At 33.2% G+C, this 16,910-nt stretch overlaps 1 protein-coding gene across 1 annotated transcript; it reads right to left on the reverse strand.

The window, feature by feature from the left end:
- Positions 1 to 98: 98 nt before the first annotated feature.
- LOC111373372 (zinc finger CCCH domain-containing protein 39-like) lies at positions 99 to 2,467 on the reverse strand. The gene is made up of 3 exons (XM_022995890.1): positions 2,400 to 2,467; positions 1,221 to 2,059; positions 99 to 483 (listed from the first exon to the last, which is right to left on the reverse strand). The coding sequence occupies exons 2-3, from the start codon at positions 1,963 to 1,965 to the stop codon at positions 248 to 250; spliced, it is 981 nt and encodes a 326-aa protein (XP_022851658.1). The 5' UTR covers positions 1,966 to 2,059; positions 2,400 to 2,467; the 3' UTR covers positions 99 to 247.
- Between the last annotated feature and the right edge of the window lie 14,443 nt (positions 2,468 to 16,910).

Below are 16,910 nucleotides of genomic sequence, written 5' to 3' on the forward strand. Positions count from 1 at the left end.
GGGATCATCTATAGCTACCATAATCTGAATCATTAACAAAGAAAATCTAATTGTAAAATATTAAATTGAGTTATGTTGGTGAAGGGGGTGATAAAGAATTTTATGTCACAAATAATACAAAATTAAGTAGAAAGGGGAAAAAAAGTTGAGATGAACGCTTGAAAGACCATAAACTTCCACCTTTACCGGGTTCGGGATATTATTAATTCACAATCATGATGTCAAAGCTCCTATCTCTTCTTGGCTACTAGCAGCGAGGAGGTGATAGATCATCCAACCAATCTCCATAAATTCCATTGACCCTCCTGTTTAACTTCCACTTTTTTGAGTTATTCTCATCTGATTCGTTCTTTTCTTTAGGGAAATTAATCAACTTAGTTGCAGGAGATGAATCAATTGCAGGAGTAGATAGAGGCTTTGCTGGAATCTGATGAGAATTCAGTGTTGGTTCTGGCTCCGCATGAGCAGCAGGCCATTGCAACTCTGTAAAAAATGTAAGCGCATGAGTCGAGAAACTGATAAAATGAAAAATTATCTAAGAAACTGGTGTATAAAGGAACAATATCTAAATGTATATATGATACTAACATTCTAGAAATATACAGAAAATGAGCCATCACTCATGAGAAAACAATAAATCAACACGACATGGTCACGACAACATAGAGCTTCATTCTATCTTGAAAATGCCTTTGCCTCACATAACTCATTCACTAACTCTTCAATAACTGGAAAAAGGCCAACTGTTAAAGAATTAGAGAAGCAATACAGGGGATTAGCTAACCTAGAAGTATGTACTTTTTTAGTAGGCCCACCTTAAACTTGCATTGAGGTAACTCTGTGAATCCCAAATGTTTGGCAAGCTTAAAGGATTTTGCTTGGTGTACAGAAGGAGTTTCACAAAACACCTTTAGAAATCCCTTCAGAACGTCACACATAATTGGTAGGCCCCCAATGTGGAACCCACCTGATAAAAAATTCAAAAAAAAAATCCTACACCTTGTGCGTGCTCAGGAGGAGTACAACAAGCAAAATCCAAGCTTAAACGCTACTTTTATATTATTCATTTCACAATGCATTTTTCAAGCCTTTTTAGAAGTTACTTTTAATCGCGCTGGCTTTCATCACCAGGGACCTTGCCCCTTTCAGTTCTTACCAAGCGAATCTAGCATTAACTAAGCCAAGAAATAAATATTTGCTATTTGTTGCTTTGAATGTACCTGAATGTCCATGAGCGTAACAACATCTTTCTCCAAATGGGCATTGACCTCTCGCCCATTTATTGCATATTATGGTCTTCCAATACACAGTGTTTGATCGGGAAGCATCCACGACGGAGTCAACATGTTTCTGAGACTCGGGTTGATGAGATACACTTGTGTTCACATTAATCGACCCTGTGGCTCCGATGCTTATTGCAGAACTCTTCCTCTGCCTCGAAATATGAGTCTCTACAGTTGGATATTCATGAAGGAAGTTGCAGTTCTCTCCATATGGACAGTCTTCTCCATTGTAAAACTTCCTGCAATTTTTCATTCCATGTACCATTCTCTGCTCATCGCTCCAGCTTCCCACCCGTTTATCTTTTTTCTGAACAAGTTCCTTCCAATTGGGAGGGGGTTTTCGTACATCTTCAACACCATGGGCAAATGTACAATGCTCCCCATTCAAACAGTTGCCTTCCAAGAATTTCAAGCACATTCGCGTCTTATAGAATATATTGGTTATTCCTTTACTTCCCGGATGAATTGGTGGGTTCACCTTTGGATTTAGGAGAGGTACAGAATTTGGTATGTTATCTGAAGACATCTTGAGTCTCTTGAATGGAGGAGGATGCTCATATGAAGAAATTGATGACTCCGGCCGCGGATGGTTAATTGGAGGTGGAGGAAAAAAGCCTCCGCCATCTCCACCTGTACGGCCCATAAACGGCGGATTCGGTAGTGGATGATCAGGAAATTTCATTCTGATATGGTGCAAGTACTTATAATTTGTTCTTTCTTATTTTCAGAAGAAAAATTGATGAAGAAACAGCAAGAAAAATGGCAGATCATAAACCCTGAAATCACAATTCCAAAATTAACAAATTTTTCATTGTAAATTAAAATGTAAAACCACTAAAAATTCACACACACACACACAAAAATAAAAATAAATAAATAAACCCTTATACACAAAACAATCATTGTAAATATGTAATTTCGGATGATTATTTATAAAACACGAACTATTTAAACAAATCAATTCATAATTACATTCTCGTAAATAAATTTTCATTTATAACACATTCAATCAATTTACAAATTCAAAAACAGTTATAACAATAATTCAACCTAAAATCATATATATCTTCAAAATACTAAAATGCAATGTCAATGAGGCAATGAAAAAGAGTGAACCTGATTCGGGCTGCTGATGAGATCACTTTTCCATTGTTATGAACAAAACTCAAATAAAATCTCGTCCCCAAAATAGCGTTTTTTTTTCCCTAACAGAAATCAAAATTGAAGGTTTAGTAATAAAAAAAATAAAAATTCAAATAAAAGTTGAAGTTTTGGAATTTTACTCATGCAAAGGGTAATTGAAGTTGATAAATTTTTCGTGCATGAACATAATACTTCATTAGGACTCTATTCTGATTAGTATATCATTACTTTAGAGAAATCCTTCATTTATTTGGAAATTGGAATCAAGTATAAGTAAATTTTAACCCTAAAATCTCAGTTACTAAAACCTCCTAAATAGGTGATCTCGACGATTTCGACCCGCAAGACCTTGGGCCTTATTATCTGGCTCGGTATATAAATTAAACTCTTTCTTAGTTTTTCTTTTCTCTATATTCTATTATTAGTTTTATTTTTTAAACACTCATTTTCTTTTACATTTTTCACACAATCATGTCTCTCGCAATCTTTTTTTTTTCAATTAAGATATAATATAAATAGCATTAAATTCTTAAAAACAAAAAAAAAAGGATAAAAGGATAAAAAAAAATGACGGCGTAGGCACGAACCATATTTTTAGATGATCTAATTTAAATGAATTTGATTGTGGCACATCGCTCCAGCCTCACCCATCTATTTTGACACCTCTAATTTTGTATTATAATTATAATCCAATCAAAAGTTTGACTTCGATAAAATTAGAATATTTAGGCCGATGACCGTAATCCCATTTTAGAAATTGAAAACCATGTTCATTTCCAACCAATTTGAAACCTTTTGTTTTGTGTTGTTCATAATCTCTGCGCATGCCTCTATATTTTCACCCCTAATTTTATGGAAGATTCAATTACCAAATTTGTTCAATCTCAAGCCTATCAATTTCTCTCAAATCCCCATTTTCATCCAAGATTTACCCCTCAATCATTCTAATCTACCCAAAACCTTAAAACTTCCTATTGAAGCACTAAACAAAAATTTTCAACTACCGTTTTCAAAATTTACCCCGAATCTGCATCCCTCAGCTAGAAATTATAGTTGGAATGTAGTGGCATACCGTATATGTAGTTTAGATACCTATTTTAAGTATACTGTATATGCAATATACCGTATATGCAGCTTACCATATTTACATGCAACTTATCGTATTTGCACCTTACCGTATTTTCAACTTACCGTATTTGACAGCTCACCGTATATGACAGCTCACTGTATTTGGCAGCGAAGTTCACCATATATGCATAAAATTAGCACAAACTATTTTTATTAAAATAACACAAATTTTTTTTTCAATATAAATACCGCATATGTAACATACATATACCGAATTGCATATATATATATATATATATTATTTCTAACATAAATATAAAAACAAGTAAACTGCAAAATATATGAATCTAGTAAATTGCAACCGTGTAAATTGCTAAATAAATAAATAACTTGCAAGAATAAAGTGTAGAAGATAAATAAAATTTCAACCCGAGGCCTGTGCGAGCACAGTTTCCTTAAAACAGATTTGTTCCCTTACCGTAAGTGCTAGAGGTCTAATCCGAGTGTCTGTTTTCCAGGATACAATGGTAAAACTTGTAGTATCTAAGCACCACATAAACTACTCCGACGAACTGATACAGCGCCTGAACAATATCACCACGACCTTACTAGACAAATACCGTATATAGGAAGAACTACTGAAAAAAGGTACAGATGCAGAGAGGAAGATTTTCATCTGTGTAAATTGCTGAAAACTGAGTTCAATTATATAGACTTAATTTGTTCATTAACCATTGGAGTTATATCAGTTTTTGGAGTTTCAGAAACTCAAAAGTCAGTGGAGAAAGCAAGAAAAAAAATTGCAAAACGTGGGCTCTTCAAAGGGGTCAATTTTTGCTTCATTCGGTTCGACATTCGTGTACGCAGGTCGCGCCCGCCCATAAGTTCATGGTTCGAAGGCAATTTTGGTCCGAGATTTACACCCTCCTGCGCGCACACGTGGAGAGAGTTCTATACTACACATGATTACACATTTCCAATGTATAGCTATATTTAAAGTGGTTCTTGCTTTCATATTTTTCCTATGTGGGATTAACTTCAATTTTTTTCCACATAACTATCTTCTAATGGTCATTTTTGAGCTTCAATTTCTCATTCACTCAAACTTCATTTTTGGCAAATAAATATATGATTTTGATGCTGTCACGGAGGAGAATACGAATCCACTTTGATCTTCCAAATTGGACCAACGGGTCCCGCCTAAAATTTTGCCAAAAGTGAGCATTTGCTCATTTTTTCCAATAATCCTCCACATGAGTGAAAATTGGGAGAGACATGAAACCGTGAGACACGAGACTTGGTGATCGTGAGACACAAGACTAGGTAATAAAGTTCAATGGTTGAAGCCTGCATAGGATAGATGGATATCACCCTTTGAACCTTCCCTTGTAAAAGTATATTTACTTTACTAGCTGACCAGTGGACGTGTTATCCTTGAACTGTTTTGCTGTTTATGTAAACGATGGTTTGCTTAAAGGATTTCCACGATATGGCAGCACCTCCCAATGTGAACACAAATCCACTGGCGGACTTTGAGTCTTTTATATCAGATATCTAATTAACATCATTGTATCCTTCAATGACCATCGGATATCTGGTATAATATAGTCCATAATCACGAGTATATTAAGTACCTTAGTACTCTTACTATTCCTTTCCGGTGATCAGCTCCTGGATTACTCTTGTATCTACTCAATTTACTGACTGTGTAGGCTATATCTGGTATTGTACAACTCATTAAGTACATTATACTTTCAATAACTCTCGAGTATTCTGCTTGAGAGACACTTTCACCTTTGTTTTTGAATAGGTGTTGACTTATATCTATTGGTGTTCTAACCAAGACAGTATCTATCCTTATTAAACTTTTTCAAAATTTTGTCCATATAATGTGACTGACTTAGAAAAAGCCCATCTAATGTTTTTGAGATTTTTACTCCAAGTATAACATCAGCTAAACCATATATTTCATGTCAAACCTCGAATTCAACATATTTTTAGTGGATTCAGTCATCTTATTGTCACTATTAACAATAAGCATGTCGTCAACGTAAAGACATAAAATGACATAACCATCTTTAGTGTCTTTGACGTAAATATATTTGTCACACTCATTGATTTTAAATCCACTCTCTATCATGACATTATCAATTTTTTTATGCCATTGTTTGGGTACTTGTTTCAAACTGTATAGTGATTTCACCAATTTACAAACTTTCTTTTCCTGCTCTGATGACGAAAATCCCTTGAGTTGTTCCATATAAATTTCTTTTTCTAAATCTCCATTTAGAAAGACAGTTTTAACATCCATTTGATATACTTCAAGATTTCGTAAAGCGACAATCGCAAGTATCAACCTAATAGATGTTATTCTCGTCACTGGAGAATATGTATCAAACTAATCAAGGCCTTCCCTTTATTTGTAACCTTTTATTACTAATCTGGCCTTATACTTTTCGATAGTTCCATCTACTCTCATTTTCCTTTTGAAAATTCATTTATAGTCTAGTGGTTTACTTTCTTGAGGAAGACCAACTTGCTTCCATGTATGATTCTACAGTATGGAATCTATCTCACTTTTAATGGCCTCCTTCCATTGAGGTCCTTTCGAGGAATTCACAACCTCTTGATAACTTTGAGGTTCACTTTCTAGCATATAGGTCAGAAAATCAGGACCATACGACTTTTCTGTCCTTTCCCGTTTGCTATATCTAACCTCAATATCCTCTTCTAGTTCTTTTTCATGACTATTTTCAGTCATAGTCTCATATGTTCGTTTGGAGAATCTTGCTTCCTCTTTGGACTTGTACGAAAATATATGTTCAAAGAATAAAGTATTTCTTGATTCCAATATCATGTTTTTGTGTATGTTTGAGATTTTAGAGTCATACACAAGAAATCGATAGGCACTACTATTGTGTGCATAGCCAATGAAGATGCAATATAATGTCTTTGGCCCTATCCTTACCTTCTTTGGTGTTGGAAAGACCACTTTGGCAAGACACCCTCTGTTACATCCATTTCGTATTGTCAAAGGTCAGTATTATTTATTCAAAATCGAATGTTTGACTAGTTAAAATTAAAGTCAAATAAGGACTTAAATGAAGTAAATCATTTTAGTGGGACTTGAATTGACAAAATTATTTTTGAGAGTTTATTTTACAAATTGACAATATTTAAAGGTTTAAGATGGATGAAATTTAATTTTGAGGATTTACTTTTCTATTAATGGAAGTTTTCTATTAATAGAAGTTGACTGACTGAATATTATATTTAATTGAAGAAGATGGACTTCCATTGTAAAAAAAGGGTTTGGGGAGTACAAGTGGCAAGTGATTAACTAATATCCCTTCCTTTTTTTTTTTTTTTTACTTATGACACACACACAAGTGAGGGAGAGTTGGATGGGTGGCAGGTGAATTAATATCCGTTTCTCATCATATGATATAAGAGAGAGAGAGCTAGAAAGGGTAGAAGCAAGGAAAAAAAATGAGAAAGAAGAAAAAAAATAGAAAATTTTTGCCAACGTGTTAGGAATTAAGCGTTCTACATTATTAGGCTTGATTTCCTCAAGTTTGAAAGGTAAGTAAAAAGTTACTTATTGTCAAGTTATGTTTGATTTTATAGTTGTTAGATTATTAAATTAAATTAAATTTTATTTAAGGGGTTAAATATAATAAGCTATGAAATTGAATAAAGTGAAAGAAAAACTAGTTTTAACGATTAAAGAGACCATGTAAATTGCTTAAACGTGAAATGATTAAGTTTGGGCATTGTCTATTTAATTATTGAAATTTCTTAAAATAATTAATTGTTGATTTAAAAATCATATCATATTTCAGATGGCGATACGCACATCAAGATAACTTACCAACCAAGTTGATTTTGTGAACATAGTTCTGTGAGTGGAAAAATATAAATATTATTAAAACATTTATGAATTAAGTATATTGTTAAAGTATGTACAATTATATGCAATTATGTGTACGAATTACATGGTTATTATGGAAATATCTTTTATTATGTTACATGTGGGATTTCAAAGATTATATACGGTACATTGTGAATTGGAATATGAGATGATATTTACAGCGTTATAACAATGACTTACTTTTTGCTATAATTGTACGAGTCTATCATGTGAATATTAAACGATATGAACTAAATGTTTGGTAAAAAAATTTAAATGAGAAAGTATAATTATTTTCGAACTCTTCCACTCACTGAGCTATAAAATCATATATTTTTCTGAAATTTTCTTACAGGTAGCAATTGATTTTTTTAGCTGGAAGAGCCTACTGATTTTGGAATGAGAGCCACACGACATGTTGAGTGTTATAAACTCATATTGATGAGGCATAAAGTAAATAACTTGGACCCATCTCATTATATGTTACATAGCATTTGATTTTGGCGCATATTTTGTAGTAAGTTATAGTCAACTTTGGTGGTGGATCTGACATCTAGTCAGCATCTATCATCAGCGTACGTCATGTTTCGGGTCCATTAGGGTGATTCGGGATGGGGCGTGTCACCCCCACACTCGTAAGTATTTATAGGAAGACTTTCTTCGTTTCTATAATTCATAAGGGGTCTTTTCCATTTTCTTTCGGGGTATCTTATTTAAAAGATAATTTACTGATAACACAGCTTCTCCCCACATGTTCTGAGGTAACCCAAAACTTACTAGCATTGCATTCATCATTTCCTTTAAAGTACGATTTTTTCATTCAGCAAAATCGTTTTGTTGCGGTGAATAAAATGCAATGGTTTCATGTATGATTTCGTGTTGTACACAAAATTTCGCAAATGGTGCTTCATACTCACCACCTCGATCGCTTCTTAACACCTTAATTTTCTTATTAAGTTGAGTTTCAACTTCACTTTTATAGAGAACAAATTTCTCTATAGCCTCATCTTTACATTTTAGCAAATACACATAACAGTATTTGGTGCTATCGTCGACAAAAATAATGAAATACTTGTTGCTCCCTCTTATTTGTATGAGTTTTAAATCACATACGTCGCTGTGAATTAAATCAAGTGATTCTGTGTTCCGCTCAATTTATTTAAACGATGACATTGTCAATTTTATCTCAACACAAGTTTCACACTTATGTTTTGAATCAATATGGAACTTGGGTATGCAATTCAAGTAAACTAGTCTTCATAAAGTATAATAGTTAACATGTCCTAATTTACCATGCCACAAATTGGAAGACTCAAGCAAATAAGCAGAAGAGTTTGCTTTATTCATTTTCGATTTAACAACCATTACATTGAGTTTAAACATACCATCGGAAACATATCCATTTTCGATAAATATTCCACTTTTTGACCATAAGATTTTGTCTGACTCAAATACAATGCAAAAGCCATACTTATTCAAAAACAACCCGAATACTAGGTTCTTGCGAATTTTTAGCACATATAGCACATTGTTAAGAGTCAACTCTTTTCCCGAGGTCATCTTCAGGACCACCTTTTCTTGACCTTTGATTTCAGAAGTTACTGAATTTTTCATAAATAACTTCTCCCCATTCTCAATTGCTTCGAATGCTACAAACAGCTCCTTATTAGAGCACGCATGCCTCGTAGCACCGGTGTCAATCCACCACTCCTTAGGGTTTAAACCCACCATGTTTACTTTAGAAATGACAACTGAGAGATTCAGCTCTGACATATCTTGTGTCATGTAGTCTACCACATTTGCTTCCTTCTTCTTCTTTAGCAATCTGCACTTCGAATACTTGTGGCCCACTTTGTCACAATTAAAGCATTTTCCTTGAAATTTCTTCTTAGAAATTTCACCTTTCGATCCTTGTTCGGTCCTTTTGCCACCGGATGGTCCAAACTTATTTTTGTAGTTCTTACTACTTTGATCATGTTCCATAACATTAGCTTAGCAGCACCAGGATTGAACCACTTCTTTTCGGAACTGTTGTTATCTTCTTCGATTCGAAGTCTAACAATTAATTCTTCGATGTTCATTTCCCTTCGCTTGTACTTCAAATAATTCTTGAAATATTTCCATGCGAGGGGACAATTTCTCAATAATTACAACCACTTGAAAAGTTTTACTCAAAATCATCCTTTCGGCATGAATTTCGTGAAGAATCATTTGGAGTTCTTGCACTTGACTAATAACTGTTTTGGAATCCACCATTTTATAATCTAAGAATCTGCCGTCAATAAACTTTTTAGCCTCGCCATCCTCAATTTTATATTTTCGGTCCAAAGATTCCCACAATTCCTCAACAGTTTTCATAGTACTATACACATTATATAGCCTGTCTGCTAAACTGTTTATAATATAGTTTCGGCACAAAAAATTTGAGTGGTTCCAAGCATCAAGTGCACTGATTGCTTGAACATATCATTCACCCTCATTCAGTTTTGGAGCAGTCTCAGTCAAGAATCTCGCAGGATTCAAAGTGGTCAGATAAATAACATTTTCTGCTGCCACCTTTTAAAATTCAAACCATTGAATTTCTCCGATTTTTCTCCATGATTAACCGGAACACTAACGGTATGACCAGTTGTTGGAGCCACTATCTGACTCACAACATGACTTGACAATTTAGCCATAGTCTGAGCCACAACAGAGCTTGGCCCTTGAGCCACAGCTGAGCCCATAGCCTGATTTCCAGTAGGCACAGTTTGGGTCACATCCATGTTGGTCGATTCGGTTGCTATTTCTGAAAATCAAACAAAAAAATTAGTTTTCAAAATTAACAGTATAAGAAATCAATTTTTTTCTCAACAAATCTGTTTTAAGTTTGTTGGAATATAGTGGTGTTAATGAAATTGAATTATTGCATATCGTATATATAGTTTAGATACCGATTTTAAGCATACCGTATATGCAGCTTACCGTATTTACACCTTACCGTACTTGCAACTTACCATATTTTACAGCTCACCGTATATAGCAGCTCACTGTATTTGGTAGCCAAGCTCACCGTATATGCGTAAAATTAGCACAAACTATTTTTATTAAAATAACACATTTTTTTTCAATATAAATACGGTATATGTAACATACATATATCGAATTGCATTTACCAACTGTTAGCAAGAAAATTCAGAATCTAATAAATTGCAAACGTGTAAATCGCTAAATAAATAAATAACTTGCAAAAATAAATTGCAACCGTGTAAATTGCTAAATAAATAAATAACTTGCAAGAATAAATTGCAGAAGATAAATAAAATTTCAACCCGAGGCCTGTGCGAGTATAGTTTCCTTAAAACAGATTCGTCCCCTCACCATAAGTGCTTGAGGTCTAATCCGAATGTCTGTTTCTTAGGATACAACGGTAAAACCTGTAGTATTTGAGCACCACAAAAACTACTCCGGCGATCTGATACAGCGCCTAAACAATATAACCACAACCTTACTGGACAAATACACGTATGAAGGAAGAACTACTGAAAAAGGTACAGATGCAGAGAGGAAGAGGATGCATTTTTCATCTATGTAAATTGCTAGAAAGTGAGTTTAATTATATAGACTTAATTTGTCCATTAACCATTGGAGTTATATCAGTTTCTAGAGTTTCAGAAACTCAAAAGTCAGTGGAGAAAGCAAGAAAAAAATTACAAAATGTGGGCTCTCCAAAGGGGCCAACTTTTGCTTTGTTCGGTTTGACGTTCGTGTACGTAGGTCGCGCGCGCGCACAAGTTTATGGTCCGAAGGCAATTTCGGTCTGAGATTTACACCCCCCTGCATGTGCATGTGGAAAGAGTCTCTATGCTACACATGATTACACCTTTACAATGTATAGCTATATTTAAAGTGGTTCTTGCTTTCATAATTTTCCTATATGGGACTAACTTTAATTTTTTCCAACATAACCATCTTCAATGGTCATCTTTGAGCTCCAATTTCTCGTTTACCCAAGCTTCATTTTTGGAAAATAAATATATGATTTTGATGCTCTCACGGAGGAGAACATGGATCAACTTTGATCCTCGAAATTGGACCAACGGGTCCCATCGAAAACTTTGCCAAAATTGAGTCATTTACTCATTTTTTCCAATAGTAGTAGCTCTGTAGAATATAATTATGTGGGGCTTATACCAATTGGAATTGAAGCAATGAAAAGCTCCCTGATCTTCCCACCATAAACTAAGTTTATTTTACATACTTATTTGGGCTCTAAAATATGGATATTTTGTAGTTCTTTTAATTAAATTATAGCTTAATTTATTATATAATATGTTATGAGGTGAAACTTGATGAATGGAAGTGGAATTAAAAGAAAGTCGATGAAAATGGGCAAGATCCAAATCTTTGGAAACTAAAGTCTAGATACTTAAAAGTTGTACTGGACCTCATAGTGAAGATTCAAGAATGCTAGGAGTCAGTTGAGTGTAATTAAAAGTTGAAAAGGAGTGAAATATGACAAAAATATGGACACATTAATTTTCAACCTCACAAGTATGTCACAGATTTTCAACTCAAGATTGAAACCCATTTGTGACTTAGTAAACATTCGAATTGGAAAATGGCCAGTTTAAATAATGTTTTAGCCCATTGAATTATCTTTACAATCCAATATGAATCGCCTCAATCGGATATTGAGAAAGAAAGTTATAATAAAAATACTAAACGAAGTACAGTGTAGATTTCCACCAAAAAGGTGGCACTGGCACCAAGGCACCACCAAATTCCACAATAAAGAGTTGCAACGCCATTCCTATGATGCCGAGGCACCATCTGGATGTATCTAAGGCTTCTTTTTGGCCAATTTTGAAGCCTTTAAAAACTCTACATTTGATACAAACATGTGGAGAAGTATAAATACTAGTTTTTGACACTTTTAAGGGGGTAGGTTCCACACATTGAGAGATAGAGAATACAACTAGAGATTGAAGACCGCAATTGAAGAGAGAGAAAAATCAAGAATTCAAGTTTTAAAGTATTAATTGGAAGAGGAAGAAGATCTTGATGCAAGATTAATTTCTTTTTCTACATCCTTATTCAAAATTTGGTGATGTATTCGATAACAACTTTTTTCTTTTCTTTTTTTTTTCTTTTTTTATGAGTTGCTAAATTTTGTACTAGAGCAAACTATGTATCTACTTGGATCTTTTATTTCTTTTATTCAAGATTCTTGTTATTTTATCATATATGTATTAATTTTACTATGAGTTTGATCCGTTAAATTACTTGATCACTATTTTGATAATTCTGTGAATCTTTTATGAATAGAGAGATGAGTTTGAGGTCTAGACCATATAATAAAATTCGGTAAATTAATATAACGTATAGAGATACATATACTAATTATTGTGGTCATTATATGAATTCTTAGAACCAATATTCTATTTAACTAGAGTTGATTCGCACAGAGATATGTGATTAAATTAGTTAAATAGGCACAATGAGTATTCGAGAGAGATAAATTGAATACAATAGAAGAATTCGATCAAATACTACATTAGACTTTTGAATCTTGAATTAAGATTTAAAAGTGATCAACTGGTGAAATTGTTCTGCGCTAATATCCATTTATTATTTGAAATTCTAAATCAATCTTTGTGTGCATCTATATATTTTTAAGTGGTTAGATTAAAAATCACAACAAATCACTATTCTTATTCGTTTCAATCAAATTGGAGTTAGAAATAGTAAATTAAGTACTAAAGTCTAACCCTCGTAGGACCCATAATCCGAACTCGAAGGTCTACTATATTACTTATTACGATATAGTACACTTGCGATAGAAAAAATACAACAAGTTTTTGACATCGCTACATGGGACTATTTACATTTAGTCTCAATTTATTTTATTTTTAACTGTTATTTGATTATTATTATTTTTTTATTTTCTTCTATTTACAGATAAAAATTGTTTGTTGTATGCTTCGTACCCAAGGCGACAATCTTGAACTGTTTGATTTGAAGATAGAACGCACCTTCAGATGAAAACTCAAAGAACACAACTAAAAACAACATCAACTGACGGATGATCAAAATATTCCTATTCCTATGCAGCCAATTGGACAAGTAGTCATAAAAGTAGTGACACCACTGGACCAGTAACATGAACGAGCGAAAATAAATGAAGAGGACTAACCGGTCTCAATGTTCTTAACGCCCATTCAACGCTCGCATGCCCCATTATCGTATAACCAGATTTTGGTATGACCAAGTTTCAGATAAGAGCTTGTATCAAAATGACAAGCAACACTCTCCAATTTTACGATCTAGCTCACGAAAATCAGAATGCACATATCTCTAAATTCCTCAAAAGTTGATAGAATTTCCATACTCCGTGGGTTAATGAAGACACTATTAAGCCGACATTAGTTCCATACACACTATGAGATGCAACATTAAAGTGGTTAGATGTCGAACCTCATAGAAGCATTACTACATGGGAGGAACTGACTAGAAAATTCTGCAGCAAATTCTTCCCACCGACAAATGCAGCAGAAATTCGATTGGAAATTCAAACTTTCCAACAGAGAAATGGGGATAGTTACCATGAGGCATGAAACAGATTCAAGGAGCTGAAGAAAAAATATCCAAATCAATGAATCACCATAGGTAATTAAGTACAATACTTCTATACCGGACTTTCACCGTTATCAAAGTCTTAGGTGGATTCCTCTGTTAATGGATCATAGGCAAATCAGTTCAATAATGTATGGACTTGTTTGAGTTAATTGACACTACACATACAATGTTCTCACCAGAAAGAGTGGCACCATAAAAGGCAACTAGAATTTATGAATTAGACAGCACGGTTTCCTCTAGTGCATAGATTGTTGCTTTGACAAAGTAGGTCGAGTTACTTGTAAAATTGCAAACACGTAGAGGAAATGTAGTGATGGTCAGTTCAACATATGAGAATTGTGGGAAAAATTACCCTACAAAAAATTGCTTGATGTTTGATTCTTCAGAGGAACATGTAAACTTTATTCAAAATGGTTCCCGTAATTTCAGTACATATGAAATAATCTCCAACGAGAGAGAAGATCATGTTTGGGGAGATGTTTTATTAATATGTGCAGACAGTATTCCAATAGATTGATACTTGGGATAAATAAATAAATAAATAAAAAAGGAAAAAAACTCAACACTTTCCATGCGCCCACCTGGAACTTAAGCGACTATTTTATTTGGGAAAACCTAGTTCGTGATTTTAAAGAGTTTTATCTATCATATACTATTATTAAACCTCTAAACTATAAATACCCATCCCTGGTTTGTGTAAAAGGTTGGTGGATGATATTTTACAAGAGAGAACACATCTTGAAGATCAAATATCAATTTCCAATCTTCTCTTGATTCAACCACGCATTAAAAACATCAAATCTATATTATCAAAACACAAAACCACCAACTTCTTAAATATATGTGAGAGTGTTGAAGATTTCGGAAGATAACTGGAGTTTCGGTAGGAGGAGAACGAAGGATTTCTCAATGATCCACATGAGATAGACGAGGAGCTAGTGCAAGAGCATCACAATCCGAGGAGTGCCTTGGTGACTGTCTTGTGAATCAATTCATCTATAGTGAATTTTACTGGCAGTGTGCCCTGAGTTTTTTTATCCAACAAAGGGTTTTTCTCCGTGATCAGTTACTTGGTGTTATTTATTTTCTGCAAATAACAAAATGAGACAATTAAACATGTAGGTTAGATTTGCATGTGAATTCTTTAGCATTAAATATTTATAGTGACTTGTTTCTTTAAATATTGATAAATTTAAAACACCTATTCACTTCGTAGGTGTTAGTTGGGTCGTAATTCGATATTTCAAAGTCAGTCATGAATCTGATCCATTGTCCATCATTATACCTAACACAAACCATATATGTCTATAACATTGTTCTTACCTTAGAATTTTTAAACTCAAAATCATATTTTGTATAGACTTATAAAATAATTGTTCAAGTCGTTTTCAGTGACCATTATACATTAATAAAATATTGAACGCCGTGTAATTTGTTAACCATGAACAGGTTGGCCAGATATCAATTCTATTCAAGCAAATCCCATCAATGATGTGCCACAAAATAGTGTTTTGACGTCTTACTATTTGAGTAATGAGATTTGTAGTCACTCATTACCGTAGTTGCTCACTATGCCACTAGGACGACTACTGTAGTGAGCGAATGCAAATAACATTATTCTTAATTTTTTAGCATTATTTGAAAGAATAATTATTGAGCATCATTTTGCGAGACATGAAAAAATTACTACTCCTTGGCATAATATTTTAACTTCAAAAATGTAACTTGACCTATATTAATTAATTTTCAGCAAGCAATAGTGTTTATAGGCATGTTTTAAATAACCTCATTGTTTATTCCCAAAAAAAATTACCTTACTGTAAATATAATAGACAATTAGTCAATAGAATTGAATTTGATCCTTATTAAAGGAGATAAATTGAGATTACAAAAAATCAGATGTCAAACTCAATCAAATCGACCATAAGTCCAGTCTTATTGACCCTCTTTAAAGTAATGTAACATTAAGCCCATGTTTGGCCCCCTACTAAATTAAAATTCATTATTCTCTCTCTTCTTTTCAATCACATATTCTTCAATAAAATAAAATTATACGTAAATCTAAAAATATTTTCTTTCTTTTTAAACACACATTTCTCAAAAAGTTACTATTCCCTTCATTATAATTTGAAAAAATGGAGCTTAAATAAGGGCTAAATTAGAACTACATTTTTCAAATTAAGTTTACTTTTTTGAATTTTTTTCTCTAGCTATCTACCATGTGGAAAAAATGGATAATACAATAATTTTATGTGTCAAAAAGTGTTGATTGGAAAGATAAATAATTTTTAAATTGTCCAATGACAACGTGCCACGCGACATGTTATCAACAATATTGTAAAAAAGATTGTACAACAAGCAGGATTGGGAAAAAAAACATGTATAATTCATGCAAAATTACTTGGAAAGTTGATCCATTCTTTGCTTAAACCCCACAAAGCGTTTTACAAATATCTAGGTTAACTCACATTACGCAACGTTAATTGCTTATTGAGAAGCACGTCGGTTTTCTTCTCTCTCTTTCTAATCCCATTAATTTTTACATTTTAATAGATGACCATGACTTACAAGTTTGTAAGGAAAATTTGCATTATTGTACACACCAATCATATTCCTTAATCTTTAAAAATGGGAAAAATTATATTTTTTTCATCTTTCATTTATTTTATTTTACTGTAATGCTCCAATAACTTTCTACTATTTTCCGTGAGTTTTTTTTTTATGAAATTTCTTGATTTTATAATTATTATCTTATATTGAAAATAAATTATAATTGTAATTTTTACCCTTGGTAAAAATAATAAGTTTTTCAAAATTAGAGTTACAATCTAACTCCTAATCCTTCTAAGGGGAGGGTGTTTCATTCCCTTTTTTTTTTTTTTGGCTTG

Source organism: Olea europaea, unplaced genomic scaffold (genome assembly GCF_002742605.1).
Source record: "Olea europaea var. sylvestris unplaced genomic scaffold, O_europaea_v1 scaffold112, whole genome shotgun sequence".
In the NCBI taxonomy this organism is placed as follows: Eukaryota; Viridiplantae; Streptophyta; class Magnoliopsida; order Lamiales; family Oleaceae; genus Olea; species Olea europaea.

Bases quoted from the DNA above. Each gene is read 5' to 3' on its own strand.
- LOC111373372 (XM_022995890.1), bottom strand. From the start codon at position 1,965: ATGAAATTTCCTGATCATCCACTACCGAATCCGCCGTTTATGGGCCGT. The intron at 484-1,220 runs GTACATTCAAAG...CATTTTTTACAG, and splicing joins TTACGCTCATGGACATTCAG to AGTTGCAATGGCCTGCTGCT.